The 15036-nt window shown below is 40.5% G+C and overlaps 1 protein-coding gene across 1 annotated transcript in view; it reads left to right on the forward strand.

Moving 5' to 3' along the window:
• Window positions 1-246: 246 nt before the first annotated feature.
• Window positions 247-15036, forward strand: part of Carnmt1 (carnosine N-methyltransferase 1) — a 31175-nt gene continuing 16385 nt past the window's right edge. The window contains exons 1-3 of the mRNA XM_050159084.1: window positions 247-674; window positions 7347-7542; window positions 8288-8451. Coding sequence (XP_050015041.1) covers window positions 472-674; window positions 7347-7542; window positions 8288-8451 — 563 coding nt within the window. The 5' untranslated portion in view covers window positions 247-471. The remainder of the gene's footprint in view (window positions 675-7346; window positions 7543-8287; window positions 8452-15036) is intronic.

Raw genomic sequence — 15036 nt, forward strand, 5'->3', positions numbered from 1 at the left:
GTTAAAACATTCGAAATCAATTTATGGAAACACACTTTTCTCTTCTAGCCCGCACTGTTCCATCCAGGCAGTCACGCCTGTGGCCCCGCCCACTCTGCTCTCACAGGTACCCGCTGCTCAAGCCCCGCCCCCACCGAGGAGCTCCACCTCCACCTGGCCCTAGGCCCCGCCCTCTAAGCGTCCGTGTACTATTGTACGTCAGCGCGTCGCAGCGGAAGCCCGGCCGCAGCGAATGAGCGCGGGCGGCCGCGGCCGCGGCCTCGTTGTCAGCGCGTGCGCGCGGAGTGCGCGAGTCCCGAAACCCTGGCGGAGCGCAGCGCGAATGGAGGCCTGAGGGCGGCGGGGGCGGGGCGCGCCGCGAGCGGGGGCCGTGGCCGCGGCGGGCGCCGTCTAGAGGAGGCCCGGCCGTCCGCCACCACGCAGTCGGGCTCGGTGAAACGCAGGCGGCTGAAACCGTGGGCCGCGGCGGCTATGCAGCGACGGCGGCGCGCCCCGCCCGCGGCTCCGCCGGCCCAGGACGGCGGGCACGGCGAGGAGCTGGAGGTGCAGTTCTCCGCCGGGCGTTTGGGCTCGGCCGCGCCTGCCGGCCCCCCCGCGCGCGCCACCTCCGAGGACGAGGAGCGGCTGGAGCGCGAGCACTTCTGGAAGGTCATCAACGCGTTCCGCTACTACGGGTAAGGCGCGCCCCCAGCCCGCCCGGCAGCCTCGTGGCAGGCGGGTTCGCGGGTCACTTGCGCGCGCTCCCCGGGGACGGCTTTCCCACTTTCCCCCGGCGCCGCCCGAAAGAGCGTGCACTTTCCTAGAGAAGTGAACGGCGCCGCTGAGTGGCTCAAACCGGATGGTGAAGGGTAGAAGTGATCCCGGAATTCCAAAATGTGCAGCTTGGGAAGGGAAAGACAGTAGGCACCGGAGCCGGCTTTACATTCTTGTAGTCTGAGAGTAAGAATGAAATTCCTCTCGTGGGCTAGGCATGGTTGCAGGACCCTTAAGTATGCTCCGCGTTCGTAGTACAACTTCCTAACTTTAACGTTTCGTCTAGATAGGTGTTCAGATAGTCTAATCAGACTGTGTAAATGCAGGTCTGAAAGGGTCTTCGTGCGCCTGGATTTTGGGGCAAAGATAATAATAGATTTATTTCTGGTAAGTGATAGAGTCCCCTGGTCGCTGTATTCTAAGCCTGTAGTTGGAACCAGAGACACGGACAAACTCTTTGTGGGTCAGACTGTTGTAGATGGGACCCTTGTGCTAGTAGTACAGTTGTTTATATATGTAATTCATTTGCCCATCTGTGACCCCCTCCCCCCCAGGGCGTGGACTGAACCTTTCTTATTTTTAATGTCTCACGGCACTTGGCAATGTTGTTGAAGCTCTATTTTTAACGAATAAAACATAGTAGCAAAAAGAGGACACCCCGATACAACCCTCTCCAGTTTTGGCCAGTGCTTACAGTACTTTGTTACTGGCTTGAATTGAGTAGTTATTTAGGATCTGATGGTTACGTTGTAGCAGGTGTGGCAGGAGCACGGAATCCAAAACCTCAATCTTTCCAATTGGGAGTACTTACTGCTTAGCTACACTTCTTAGGCTCATGACAGACTGTTTCTTAGATCAAAGATTTTGATGAAATAATTTACTAATTAAACTCAGAAGAAGGGTTATTCTGTGATAGTGGCACATTTTACTATTGAAAAGTAGGAAGAATTTGGGACATAGTAGACTCCGATAAACTTAGGCATTTGTGTTCAGTTTTAGTATATTGGAGCCAAGAATTGGTGCTTATTATTAGGTATTGGGTGGGCCTTTATCCCTTAACCTGGGGGAGAGTACCTTTGACCTATCTTGAGTGTTGCCATATAGAAAAGGATGCTGTGTGCATTTTCTTTTCTTTCTTTTCTTTCTTTCTTTCTTTCTTTCTTTCTTTTTTTCTTTCTTTCTTTCTTTCTTTTTTTTTTTTTCTCCGAGACAGGGTTTCTCTGTAGCTTTGGAGCCTGTCCTGGAACTCCCTTTGTAGACCAGGCTGGCCTCGAACTCACAGAGATCCGCCTGCCTCTGCCTCCCGAGTGCTGGGATTGTGTGCATTTTCTAGTTGTAACATGGTTCCCGGTGCTTTCTTCTCTCTTTAACAGTTGAATTTGGAATTGGGTTGGGGGAATTTTCATTAAAGTTTTTCTTTGTTTGTGTGTACTGTCTGTGTGAGACTCTCCAAATCTCTGAAAAAGTAGTGTAGCATAAGTAACAAGTTAAAATGCCGCTGAGAGGTGAGGGGTATAGCAAGCACTGTGTTGCTTTCTAACATCTTTTGACAGTCTGGCCTTGAAGTGTATACTGTATACTATACTGTAACCACTACTCACATCTGGACAGATACAAATTCACTGAAAGTTAGGATTGAGTTGCTCAGTCTCACTAGCCGTCTATCAAGTGCTCCTCCACCTGTTGCTAGTGTACCACGTTAGAGTGTGGATCGATGTCTTTTCATCAGCAGTCAGTTCTGACAGCCAGTCCTGTTCTAGACTCCTAGCACATTTTGGAGGGCTTGATTTTACCACTTAATGTTACAGTGAATAAAAGACTTTGATTAAAGATTACAGGGCAAGAAATGCCTTTTGGCTCCTGAGTGTACCCAAAAATCTGGTGTTTGAAGACATTCGTGAAAAGCAGAGTGCCATCAAAAGTTTCTCTATTTGACCAATGAAGTCTTTACAGATGTTCAGCGTGGAACACATGAGCATTGTGTGAACAAAGGATCTTGGGTGGCTGCTCTAGAAAGAGGCTACAAAATGACCAAGTAGCTAGTGGGCCTTAGCTTATAGTTAGTTTCCATAATAGCTATGTTACCCCAAATACAGCATCGTAAGATCAGACTGCTTTCAGCTCTGGTAAAATGCCCCCCCTCCCATGTTTTTATTTGTTTTGTTTCTTTCCTAACTTTGTGTGTGTGAGGAGAGCATTTTTAGGGCTCATCCATAAACATATGCTGTAACTCATGAAAAGCTGCAGACCCTCAGCCCAAACCCTTTAAGGATCTCCCAGAGTGCCCTGAAGACAACTAGATCCCTGGGGGTTAAGGACTGTGCTTCCTTTTATCCAGTTCTGCGGTTACCTGTTGGTTGTCTGAGTAATAAATAGAGTGCACCTCCCCTGCTGCCTGTGTGATACATAGTCTCCGTGAGCAGCTAGAAGCACCAGCATGCCCAGCATTGGCTTGTTGTTCTTACTGAAATGTGGATATTTGAAAGTGATAAAGATGGAAGTTGTACCTAGAAAAATGACTAGGAGGGCAGGGGACGGTGGGGAGACCTTGGGGGGGGGGGGAGACAGCATGCATCTAGCAGCATTCTTGCTCAGTAGCACTCTGTGCTCTGTGGGACTGAGCAAAGTCATTCAGAGACCATGTTAGCTGTGACGATAGGGGGACACAATCCTGGCGGTGATGGCGCATGCCTTTAGTCCCGCACTTGGGAGGCAGAGGCTGGGGAATCTCTGTGAGTTCTACAGATGAGTTCCAGGACAGCCAGGGCTACACAGAGAAATCCTGTCTTGGAAAAGAAAGAGGGAGGGAGGGAGGGAGGGAGGGAGGGAGGGAGGGAGGGAGGGAGGGAGGGACGGGAAAGGAGGAAGGAAGGAAGGAAGGAAGGAAGGAAGGAAGGAAGGAAGGAAGGAAGGAAGGAAGGAAGGGAAAAAAAGGGGGACACATGCTACTAAAAATCAGTTTGGTGATTTTGGTCACGGGTTTTGAGGTGTGGTGAGAGAATGACAGGACAGCCACTGCCTAGGAATACTACGAAGAAGAAATGTCTACAATAAGACTGAGCTGCTTAGGGTGAACTTGAAATTGTTGCCGTTCTGCTGTTCTCCTGACTTCACTAAGGCAACATTAGAACTATATAGGTATTGATAAAAAAAAGAACTTTTTGAAAATCATTTTGTAATTATTTGTACCTGATAATACTACTTTGGGAAATTTGTTCTCTCTTCCTTTTTTCCCCCTAAACAGTCTGTTTCCATAAGTGAATCTCCCAAGTTAGATAATTTACTTGTAAGGATTAAAGCTATAAAAAGGTGGAGTTTCAAGGTGTGGACCACATTTAATGAAGTCCTTCTTGCCTGTGGAGAGTCTATAGAGGCCTGAGGCGGTATAAGACATCACATGGTAGAAGGACTGGGAAGCCTCCTTGTCTCCTTTCTTTTTCTTTTAAAGCCACAGTCCTGTCAGATTAGGGGCTACGCTTCAGGTACCATTTAACTTAAATTATTTCCTCTAAATCCTACCTTCAAATACCATAGTTGTCTTACATTTCTAGCACTTTATACCTCACAATGAGGATTAAATTTTACTGTGCATTTTTGTGGCTAGTTTCAAACCATAGTAAATACAGATTGTGAACATAAAAAAAGTTCACTGCTCAGTCAGTGCCCAGTAGTTAGGAAGTAGCTTAGTAAACTTTGTTTGCATAAAGTAGAATGTTTAACAATCATTTTATTCATTTTATATTTGAGAACATTTATCCAGTCTGCAAGGATGAAGAATTATAAGTGATTCTTAGACTTTGAGGTATACCTGAATCAACTGTGAAACTTAGCTAAAAGGCAGATTCTAGCTTGGTAGGACATAGGTCTGGCTGGATGTCCATTCCGAACCTCTTCCAAGAGGTTTGCTGTTATATTTGGAGTAGCTGTTACATGACAGCAAGTCAGACATGGAAAGACAGATACCTCTTGTTTTTATGTGTGGAATCTAAACAGTCGTACATAGAAAGAAGGGCAGAATGTAGTTAACCACCAGATGGGAGCAGAGGGGTGAAGATGTGGCAGATACCAATTTATGTTCCATAACTGTGTGGAACTAGAATTTGTGAATTCAGTCATGAATGAATTTGTCTTTAACAGCTACAAGAGGGGTAAATGTGGAAGGTTAGAAGTAGTTCCTTCTAGAGGAGGGCTTGCTATTTCTTTCCCTGGGGGTAGTTTTACTTTTCTGCTTTTATTTTTTTTTTATTTTTTGGTATTTCTATTGTGGACTTGGTAATGTGTAGAAAGTAGGTGTGCCTGCTATATTTGCATGCTGTGTTTGCCAGACTGTCACTGTGCTAAACCCTGTGTAAACAACTTGATGGAGGGCAAATGTATTTTGATGCACTGTTTCAAAGGTTTCAGTCAGCTGTGAGGAATGATGACTGAGCAGAGCAGCTGGTCTCCTGGCAGCCTGCAGTCAGAAAGAATCTGGATAAGATTGCCAAAAGTGTGTCCCCTTGCCCTCCTGCTAACTCCTAGAGTTTCTAGAACCTCCCCCAGAAAGTGGTGTTAGCTAGAAACCAAGCCTTTTGGTATATGTTTCTTGGGTTTGTTTTGTTTTTCTCTTTTTTAAGGAAAGGGACTTCATATGCAAATCGTAAGAAGTGTTTATGCTCACTAGTTTTCATAACCATTGAAGGCCAATGGAATGAACAGAGGACTATAATGATACCTACCTTGTGGGTATTGTGGAAATTTATTCCAACCATTCTGTTATGTACGTGCTTGGTAGTTACTAAATTTCAATAAATGATACTTCCATCATCATTATTTTACCTTGTTTTATCAAGACACTTTGGGGTGTAAAAGGATCCCTTAGTAGTAAGACTGGAGAATGGTCCTACTGTCCCCAGTGTAAAAAAAGCAAAGTCCATGCAGCCACTGTCCAGGTGACCTCTAACATCACCCTCAGGGCCTCTCTACCAGAATGCCACGTGTGCTTTTAGAAACATGGCTGTAGCATGTATGTATAGCATGAGCATTGTCTGTGCTTCTTCACTTTTCACAGAAGGTATTTACATTTGTATTTTACAGATGCATTTGTTTTATTTGTATTTATAGAATGTGAAGAATGCTACACTGAATACCTATGAGCCACCACCCCGTTTCCACAGTCCGTCACTCTGTGACACACACACGCACACACCTATCTTATTCCTTTTTCTCACAGAGGTGTTCTTGAAACATCATTTTCTTGAGCACTCACTTGATGTCTAAACAGTATATTGCTTAATATATAAAATGGAGTTGTATATCATATGTCCTTTAATTTGCTGTTTTCAACAAAATATTTGCGTTGTTGATTTTTATCTGTTATGGTTGTGGTAGTGCTGTGTTCATTTCTCTGCATTCCACTGTAGAGCTATAATTTCTGCACCTGACCACTGTAATGGGCTTTCTGTGGTCTGTGGTTTTTTTGTTTGCCATTTGACAATGCTGTGGTGAAGGTGACTTGTGTTTCTTGAGTGTGTGTGAGATTATAATTTCTAGCCTGTAGGGCAGATGAAACAGTAAGCTTTACTAAGTATGCTGTTACTTTGCAAGGTGGTGTGCATTCACCATCAGTGTGTAAATGTTCCGAGTTTTTCCACAGTTTTACCAATATTTGATCTAGTTTGGATTTTTAGATTTTTGCCAGTTTCATTGATGTAAAATGACACTTAGGTGTGAGTATATATTTAGCTTCTAAAGATAAGACTCTCTTTTTTACTTCCTGAATAAGCAATCCCCAAAGAACCATTCTGCTTAGGAAGCTTTTGAAATACAAATTGTGAATTTTACATTTGGAACTCTTGAGAATCTTAATTTTCCATTTGCTTAATACTTTGGTATTATATGCTTTGTATTTTTCAGAATTCAACTTGGACTGGCTTTTAGTTATTTTCAAAACCTATTCTATATTATTACTATTTTCATTCTGGGGATTCAGCCTATACTCCTTAAGCATGCTGGGCAAGTACTTTGTCACTGAACTATATATTCAGACCTTTTTTGTTTTTGTTTTTTTGGGGGAAGTTTTTTGTTCTGTTTTGTTTTGGAGACAAGGTTTCTCTGTAGCTTTGGAGCCTGTCCTGGAACTAACTCTTGTAGACCAGGCTGTCCTCTAACTCACAGAGATCCGCCTGCCTCTGCCTCCCTAGTGCTGGGATTAAAGGTGTGCGCCACCACCGCCCGGCTATCCAGACCTTTTCAATGTACTTTTACAGCAACATGTTACTACTTGATGATACAGGAATCTAAGCCAGTTTTGCCCAAAATATTTAATTTGAAAATTTAAATTATTAAAAGTAATTGTAAATTAATCTTTGTTTCCTCTTATTAGTACACATATCTGTTTTTACCATTTTGTTGTTGATTGCTCTAAAAAGTATTCCTCATGAAGAAAAACAAACTTTCTAAGCTGATTATTTTTCCGAAGTCAAAAGATAGTAAAAGAGGGCTATGTCCAGCATAGCTAAGGAATAGTTATGTGGGATGGTAGTCTTAAAGTATGGTTGGCCTCTGGCGAGAGTTCTTCTTGGCAACTAAAATAAACACCTTTTCTGTTTTAGCACCAGTATGCATGAACGAGTGAAGCGAACAGAAAGACAGTTCCGGTCACTTCCAGATAACCAGCAGAAACTGCTTCCTCAATTTCCTCTCCACTTGGACAAGATCCGCAAATGCATTGACCATAATCAGGAAATACTGCTGACCATTGTGAACGATTGCGTACATATGTTTGAAAATAAAGAATATGGAGAAGATGTATGTGAAACTTGTTCTGTCTCTTTTCCTGTGAGGGCAACCGTCTGTATGTGTAGACCTTGAGCAGGTCATCCACGCTACTGAGAGGATGTTTCCATGTGATGAAGCTGGAACAGCATGCTAGAGATTGCGGCTGTTCGCTGTTTATTTCTTAAACACTTAGATAATTGGAGGCGCTTTCACGTGTTGTTTTCAGTCTTATAGTATATAAAGGACTTAATTTTTTGAAAGACTTTACTAGCTGTATTAATTTCCCATGTTGCGTTTTCAGTATCTTCTATTTGTTGATATTCATCTTTCACTTTAAAATAGAACTATTTTCACTTAAATATCAAGTGTCTGGCAGTAATAGGAACTGAAGTCTCTTTGTATTCACATGGTAGATGGTACAGTTCGGTCAGTCCAGTGTGAGCCATCCGTGCTATTCATCAGTGAGCTGGAGGGAGTGTCTTCCCTCTCTTGGAGGGTGGGATGTCCCGTCTCCATAGCAGCTCAGTGCTGGTCCTTTCCCAAGTAAGGGCTGCTTCACTTTGTGGTCATTTTATGATTAATGATTCTTCCCTGTTGAGGGTGGAAGTGCGAGCACCGAACGTTTTTCATGAAGGCTCTCAAACTGCGCTTGAGCCCCTAGGTGAGAGGCTAATCACTGTCCACTGACCCACCTGTATCTTAGTATGCTCATTTAATCATATTCAAGATTGACTTTCAGAAAATAATTCTTTTCTTTCCCCTCCCTTTTTAACAGGGCAATGGAAAGATTATGCCAGCATCTACGTTTGACATGGATAAGTTAAAATCTACACTGAAACAGTTTGTAAGAGACTGGAGTGAAACTGGGAAAGCAGAAAGGGATGCCTGCTATAAGCCAATCATAAAAGAAATCATAAAAAACTTCCCAAAAGAGAGATGGTAAATACTGCTGCATTTCTGACCCCTTTCTTTAAGGCGTGTAAGCACTTAGCCACGACATTTCATTCACCTTGTGATTCATTCTCATAGCCGCTCTGTGCCTGCATGACTTTACATGTCTGAGAGATCTGTTTGTTACTGGATGCTGCAGTTGGGTGAGGTTGGAGTTTTTATGTTCTGTAACATTTACTCTAGTAATTTCAAAAAATTTTGAAACTAAAGTTAGAATAAATACTCATAATCAATAATACACACTGCTTTATAAGTTGTTTTTATAGCAAAGCAAAAGTGATAGATTTTACTTTATCTCATTATGGCATTCTTAAAAGAAATGAGGGGGTCTACTGACCAGAGAGATTTAATTAACTTTTAACATAGAACCTTTCAGACATTGGGAAGCTCATGGTCTTATTTTCAGACTAACATTCATAAATGAATACAATGAAATGCATGACTTCAAAGAACTGGTTATTTTGAAATAAAGTTACTGAAATCTTTAAAAAGCAAATTTGTGGAGGGCTGGGGTGGTGCTTGTTACAATACATGAGGGCCTCTGTTTGGATCCCTAGCACCTGCTTAAGAAGCCGCCTCTTGGTAGTCTGAATTGGGAGACCCTATCCTGTCTCAAAAATAAGTTGGGAAGCAACTGAAGAAGACACTCATACATTTCTAATCTCTCTCACACAAACACACAGACACAAATTCATATAAACAAAATAAATAATGTATCTTAATTAAACAAATACTGTGCTCCTAGGTACTTTTTAGAATGTATTGATTAGATATAATGTATTGATTAGATATAGCCTGGCAGTGGGTATACGTAATATATTAAGAATGCTAAATAATTTGTACATTATTTTTCATAAAAATGTGATTTCTGTTGGTGATAAAGTCATAGATATTTCTAAACTTAACATTACTTATTGCCTACATTTTGTAATTGAAGACAAGTATCAATTAAATATTATTGTAGTTATAATCTGTTTGGGGCTACAGAGATGGTTCAGTAGTTAGAGCCTCTTCTTACTGCTCTTGTAGAGGACCCAAGTTCAATTTCCAGCTGAACATTATCAGGTGGCTCACAATCACCTGGAATTCCAGCTCCAGGGGATCCGATGCCCTCTCTGGACCCTGTGGGCATTGGCACTCATATATGCTTCTTCCCCCACACAGACACATACAATGTATACAATTCAAAGTAGACCATTTTTAAAAAATAATAAAATAAAATCTAACTTTTCCTCATGCTCCTAATGTGAATTTTGTCCTCAGACCCCCGGGATTCATTGGTCCCTGTTCAGAGCTCCCGAGTTTGAGTGTATCCCTTGAGGAATGTCAGTGCCTGTGTCTCTCTTTCTTCTCTCGCTTTGAACTTTTAATTTTGAAATTGCTTCAAAATTATGGTTCATGAATTGTATAACCACCCTCCATATACTCTTGACCAAAATTCATCAAGTTTTGGCATTTTAGAACATGGCTGCATCATTCCCACCTTCTCCTCCTCTCCATCTTCCAGCACGTGGATGTCCAAAAGCACACACCCAGAATGACTGTGAAGCCATTTGAGACTTGTCTTAGTGTCTGCCATGCTTTCCTCCTGCCTAGGAATTCACAGCAGTCTTCAGGCTCTCACTCCGTAGCCCTGGCTCACCTGGAGCACCGAGATCCGTCTGCCTCTGCCTCCTGAGTCTGGCATTGAAAGTGTGTGCCTCCACCCAGACGCACTTTATTCTTAAGTCTGTTCCCTTTCAGTTACCAGACTCGGGAAATTGACCCTTGAACACGGTTATGGAACCTGATGGTATATACTCAGATTTCAGACTTGCCCCAATAGTCTCCTTAGCACATGTCCTGTCTGCTCTAGAATCCAGTCCACTGGTGGTTCTTATGTGAGGCCATCTCCTAGCCTTCAGAGTTTGCAGGCTGCCTTCTACTAAAGGAAGGCTCTTCTCTCTCCTTATATATTTATTTTAGTGACTCATTATTTGTAGTCAGTGAACTATAATCTATTACCATTGTTTTAATTTTGTTGTTCAAATTCCTTTATTTTTTTATGTGTGAAAATATATAAAATGTCAGACCCATGTTGTAGTTTCCTGTGAGGTGTGGCTATTTCTCCAAGGATTTGGTTTCTTGTAATTTGAGATGCTATCCAGAACCCCAAAACAGATATGGGGTCTCTTTGTTATTACTCAGATGTCATTTGCTTTTGGGCATTCTGCTGCACAGATACAAACACACATATTGATACTTAGTGCTGAATTCCTCTGTGGTACACATAGTCTGTCTCTTCAATTAGATGCTTTAACTTTATGCTTTCCTGAGGCAGGGTCTCACTGTAGCTCATGAACTCATGCTGGCCTTGAATTTATCCTCCTGTCCAGATCCACCTCCAGAGTGCTAGGACTCTGGGCCTGTGCTGCTACATCTCAGCGCAGTGTAGTTTACAGTGATTTTTTTCTTTTCATTTGTTTTTGTTTTTGTTTTTTTAGTCACTACCCAATAACCCCAACATCTGTGTTGTTCGTGAGTTTCTTTTGAAAACTTTATTTTCTTGAGTTTTTGCATGAACAATTTTGTTTTAGTGGGACATTTATGTTTAAAAAAAGTGAAGATTAGCATAAAAAATTAATCAAAAATAAATGACATTTTGCTTTTCTGTCAGGACACTAGTATAGAGGGAAGGGTAAAATAGTTTGTCTTAAATTTCTGAAATACTTGCAAGTATTTATTGCTTCAGACAGTCTCTTAAAATTTTTTTCTATAGGCTGGAGAGATGGTTCAGAGGTTAAGAGCACTGGCTGCTCTTCCAGAGGTCCTGAGTTCAATTCCCAGCAACCACATGGTGGCTCATAGCCATCCATAATGAGCTCTGGTTCCCTCTTCTGGTGTGCAGGCATACATGCAGACAGAATACTGTATATATAATAAATAAATAAATCTTTAAAAAAAGAAAATTTTCTATAGACCTTGCATCAAGAAATAAATACAGGATTATTGCCTCTTTCTAGAGAATCAACTGGTTTATAAAGTTTTGGGTTGTATTTCATCTACTTCATACACATTAACTTCAGCATCTTCCTGAGACAGAGTAAAAGAAAAATTTTGTAACAGTAAGTAGTTACTGGTTTCTTACATAAAAACAATTACTACGTCAATAGTAAATCAGCTACTGTGCACACAGGAAACCATCAGCTTATTGAGATGTCATCTACAAAGGCTAGGAGCAGGATATTTTGTTGCTGAGTCAATTTTAAGATAAAATGCTTGACTGTCTCCCATGTTTAGATACTCTGTCTGTGTGTGTATTTTCAGTGCTATTCTTTAAAATCATCAAAATTTGGGCTTTCTGGGTTTTTTTTTCCTCCCAAAGTATTTTCTTCCTTTTATTTTTCTAAGTTACCATACAACATAATGGGTTTCTTTATACATTTTCATGCATATATGTCAGATACGGGTCTTACTCATTCACTTCTCCATTATGTCCTGTAGTTTATTTTCAGGAGAATAAACATAGAAGTCGTGGCGTAAATGCTTGTGATCTTTTGACATTTTGGACTGTACTTTCTGAATAGGATCTAGCTTTCTTGTAGACTTTTTTTTTGGGTGGGGAGGATTTCCATATGTAAGATATCTTGCAAAAAGTCTTTATTTCTTCCTTTCTAACTTGAATACCTTTTATTCCTTGTTTTTGTTCTTGGGGGAATTTTCTCGTTTCAACACTATGTATAATACTAACTGTAGAGTTTTCATAATTCTCTTTTTCTTGTTGAATAATTTCCATCTTTATTAGAAAGCATGTTGGATATTAAATACCTTTTGATTCTGTTGAGACAACCTTGCAGGTCTTCCACCAACCCCCCATTTTATTAAATTCTCATTTTCTTGTTTTAAACCACCTTTGCCTTTTTGGGATAAATCACATTTGGTTATGGTAAATGATTTTTCTAAGCATATTATTGGGCTAGATTTGCTAATATTTTGTTTTGGGTTTCTACACTGATTTATTTTAAGGGATAGTGGCCAACAGTTATGTTTTCCTAGGGGTAAGCATTTACTTTCTACCCGTATGACCTTGAGACGTTTACAGCTTGTTTTTTATTCTCTGAAAGATAGGGAGCAATCTTCAGTAAGAGTCATCTTGAAGACTTTACTTCAGTTCTTCAAGACTGCTGTAGTCAGTCATCAGTGCTACTACAGGTTATCTGCTTATGTGCTGCACATGGACCCTACCAATGAGTTATACTCTAGCCTGAGATTTTTATCAGTGGCAGTTCATGAAGGATCCCACAGCTAGTAGAACAGTGACCTAATCTCTTATTAACTTTTTATAGTTTTTGTAATTGCTTTAAAGTTCATGAACCTTTATGAACATCATTGCTTCTATGGCGATATTATTTGTTTTAAAGTTTCTAGTTTTTATTCCCTTTGAATGTCATGAGTACTTTGCTCACTAAAATACTAGATAATGGCTTCTTTGAAGTCTATGTATCCCTGAAAATTCAAAGTGTCTTTGTCTCTGAAAGTAGATTGTAAAGTAATGTTCTTTAAAATTTGAGTGTACCAAAGCTTGAATGAATTTCAAGTAGAAATTTCAAAGTAGAATGAATTTCAAAGGCTCAAAGATCAGATGTTTATGTCAGCATAAATTACAACATATTTATAATTTTATTCATACTCAGATTCTTAAATAATATATGCTATTCTGTTTAATCAGCCTTTCAATACTAGCTTATCTAAAAACCTGTGTCATTATTAAAGGTGGGGTAAGCTTGCACACTCACTACTGTCTTAACAGTTATCTTTCTGCTGTTACAGTGTTGCCAGTGTAAGCAGGTAAATGGATGAATGAACTCTAGGTGGTTCTAGTAAATTACATAAAAAGTAAAAGAAAAAGGCATTTTTCAGTAGGTAAAAGATTTCAAAGCTGAGGTTAAGAAGGATATGAACCTCTGATACTGCTCTCCAGCCATCCACTTTCTTCCCTGGAAACAATGTTACGGTTGTGGTAAGGATATGCCTACACACACTTATAAAACTTCAAATGTTATATGTAGGTCAGGGGAGGGTGTTTATTCCCTCCAGTTTTAGACCCGATGGAAAAGTTGTGTATTTCCTTTTATATTATTTTGTCTTGTTTTACTTAGATTAGTTGCCTTATTGTATTGTAGCTAGAGAAAGTTAAACAGTGGGGTCATATTAAAGTCATAGGTTTCCCATAAAATGTAAACCCTGTGGCCAGTGTAGGTGTAGTGTCGTGTCCCTGTGCTCCTACACAGCTGAGGTGGGATGGTGGTGAATCTGAGGCCAGCCTTAATCGCACAGCAAAACCCTGTTTCAGAGAAGGAAAAGGACCCAGATGAGGCACATTAATTACAGCCATTCAGAGTCTGGGTTCGTTCTGGATAAAGTGTTGTCATCTGGGTCTCAGATGGTGCCACAGCAGGCATAAGAACTTGATGTCCTTATTTATACTTGAGCTGGATTTGACGCAGTTTCAGCTGCCTTTCCTTACTGAGATTTCAGTGATGGCCGTTCTGAGATGTCCATGAAAGATAGCATGTCTAACGGATATGCATAGAACTTTCTGAACCTGATCATTACAATGTTTTATGTAAACATTTTTATTTTTCCTGTTTGTCCATGTTTGGGAATAATGTGCTTGAGTTTTTTAAGTACAAAATTTGAAGGCACAGATCAAATTATGCAAGGATCTGTGTGTTAATGAAATACCTTCTACATTTTACCAAATGCCAGATCACTCGTCTCTCTGCTTTGGTTTTACCTAAAAGTGGTTTTCTATGCTGATATTGGAAACAAGTTAACATTGAAGTTATCAGGCAGTACCATCTCTTTTTATTTTCGTTTAAAATCTAAGTTTAGCTGGGCGTTTAATCCCAGCACTGGAGAGGCAGAGGCGATCTCAGTGAGTTCAAGGCCAGCCTGGTCTACAGAGTGAGTTCTAGGACAGCCAAGGCTACACAGAGAAATCCTGTCTCAAAAAAAAAATAAATAAATAAATCTGGGCTTATCTGAATGTGGTGGCTTGAACATCATTAATCCTAGTATTCAGTAGAGAGAGGCTGGAGACACAACACAAGGTAAAGGCCACTGTGGTATAGCCAAGCTAAGTATTGAGACCATGTCTCAATCAAAAACATGAGCACAAGGATAGTGTAACACTAAGCATTTGGTAGAATAGTATGTATTGAAATTTTCACCCAAACAAGCAAAAAATAAACACCACAAAACAAATGTTCCATTTTCCCAAGTGTCTGCTGGTTCGAGCTATAAAGTACATAAATGTGAAGGAAAGACATTTGGGCCTGTCTTAAAGGCTCAGAGTTTTTATCATAAGAACTATTTTTTTTTTGTCATTGTTGTTTTAAGATCTTAGTTGATGTGCCTATTTTAAGACAGTTTAGGGTGATCTTTTTAATGAGTGTGTCAGTATTTACTGTACTCCAGAAGACGGCAGATGGACTTGGCGAAAATTTTATTTTCTTATACTTTTTAGGAAAATACTGTTTTAAAGAACCATTTTATATTTATATTAAAATAGAGATTTAAATTATTTTTATG

The sequence above is a fragment of the Alexandromys fortis genome, unplaced genomic scaffold (assembly GCF_014885135.2).
Source record: "Alexandromys fortis isolate MF-2015 unplaced genomic scaffold, M_Fortis_MF-2015_v1.1 scaffold_10, whole genome shotgun sequence".
NCBI classification, from domain to species: Eukaryota; Metazoa; Chordata; class Mammalia; order Rodentia; family Cricetidae; genus Alexandromys; species Alexandromys fortis.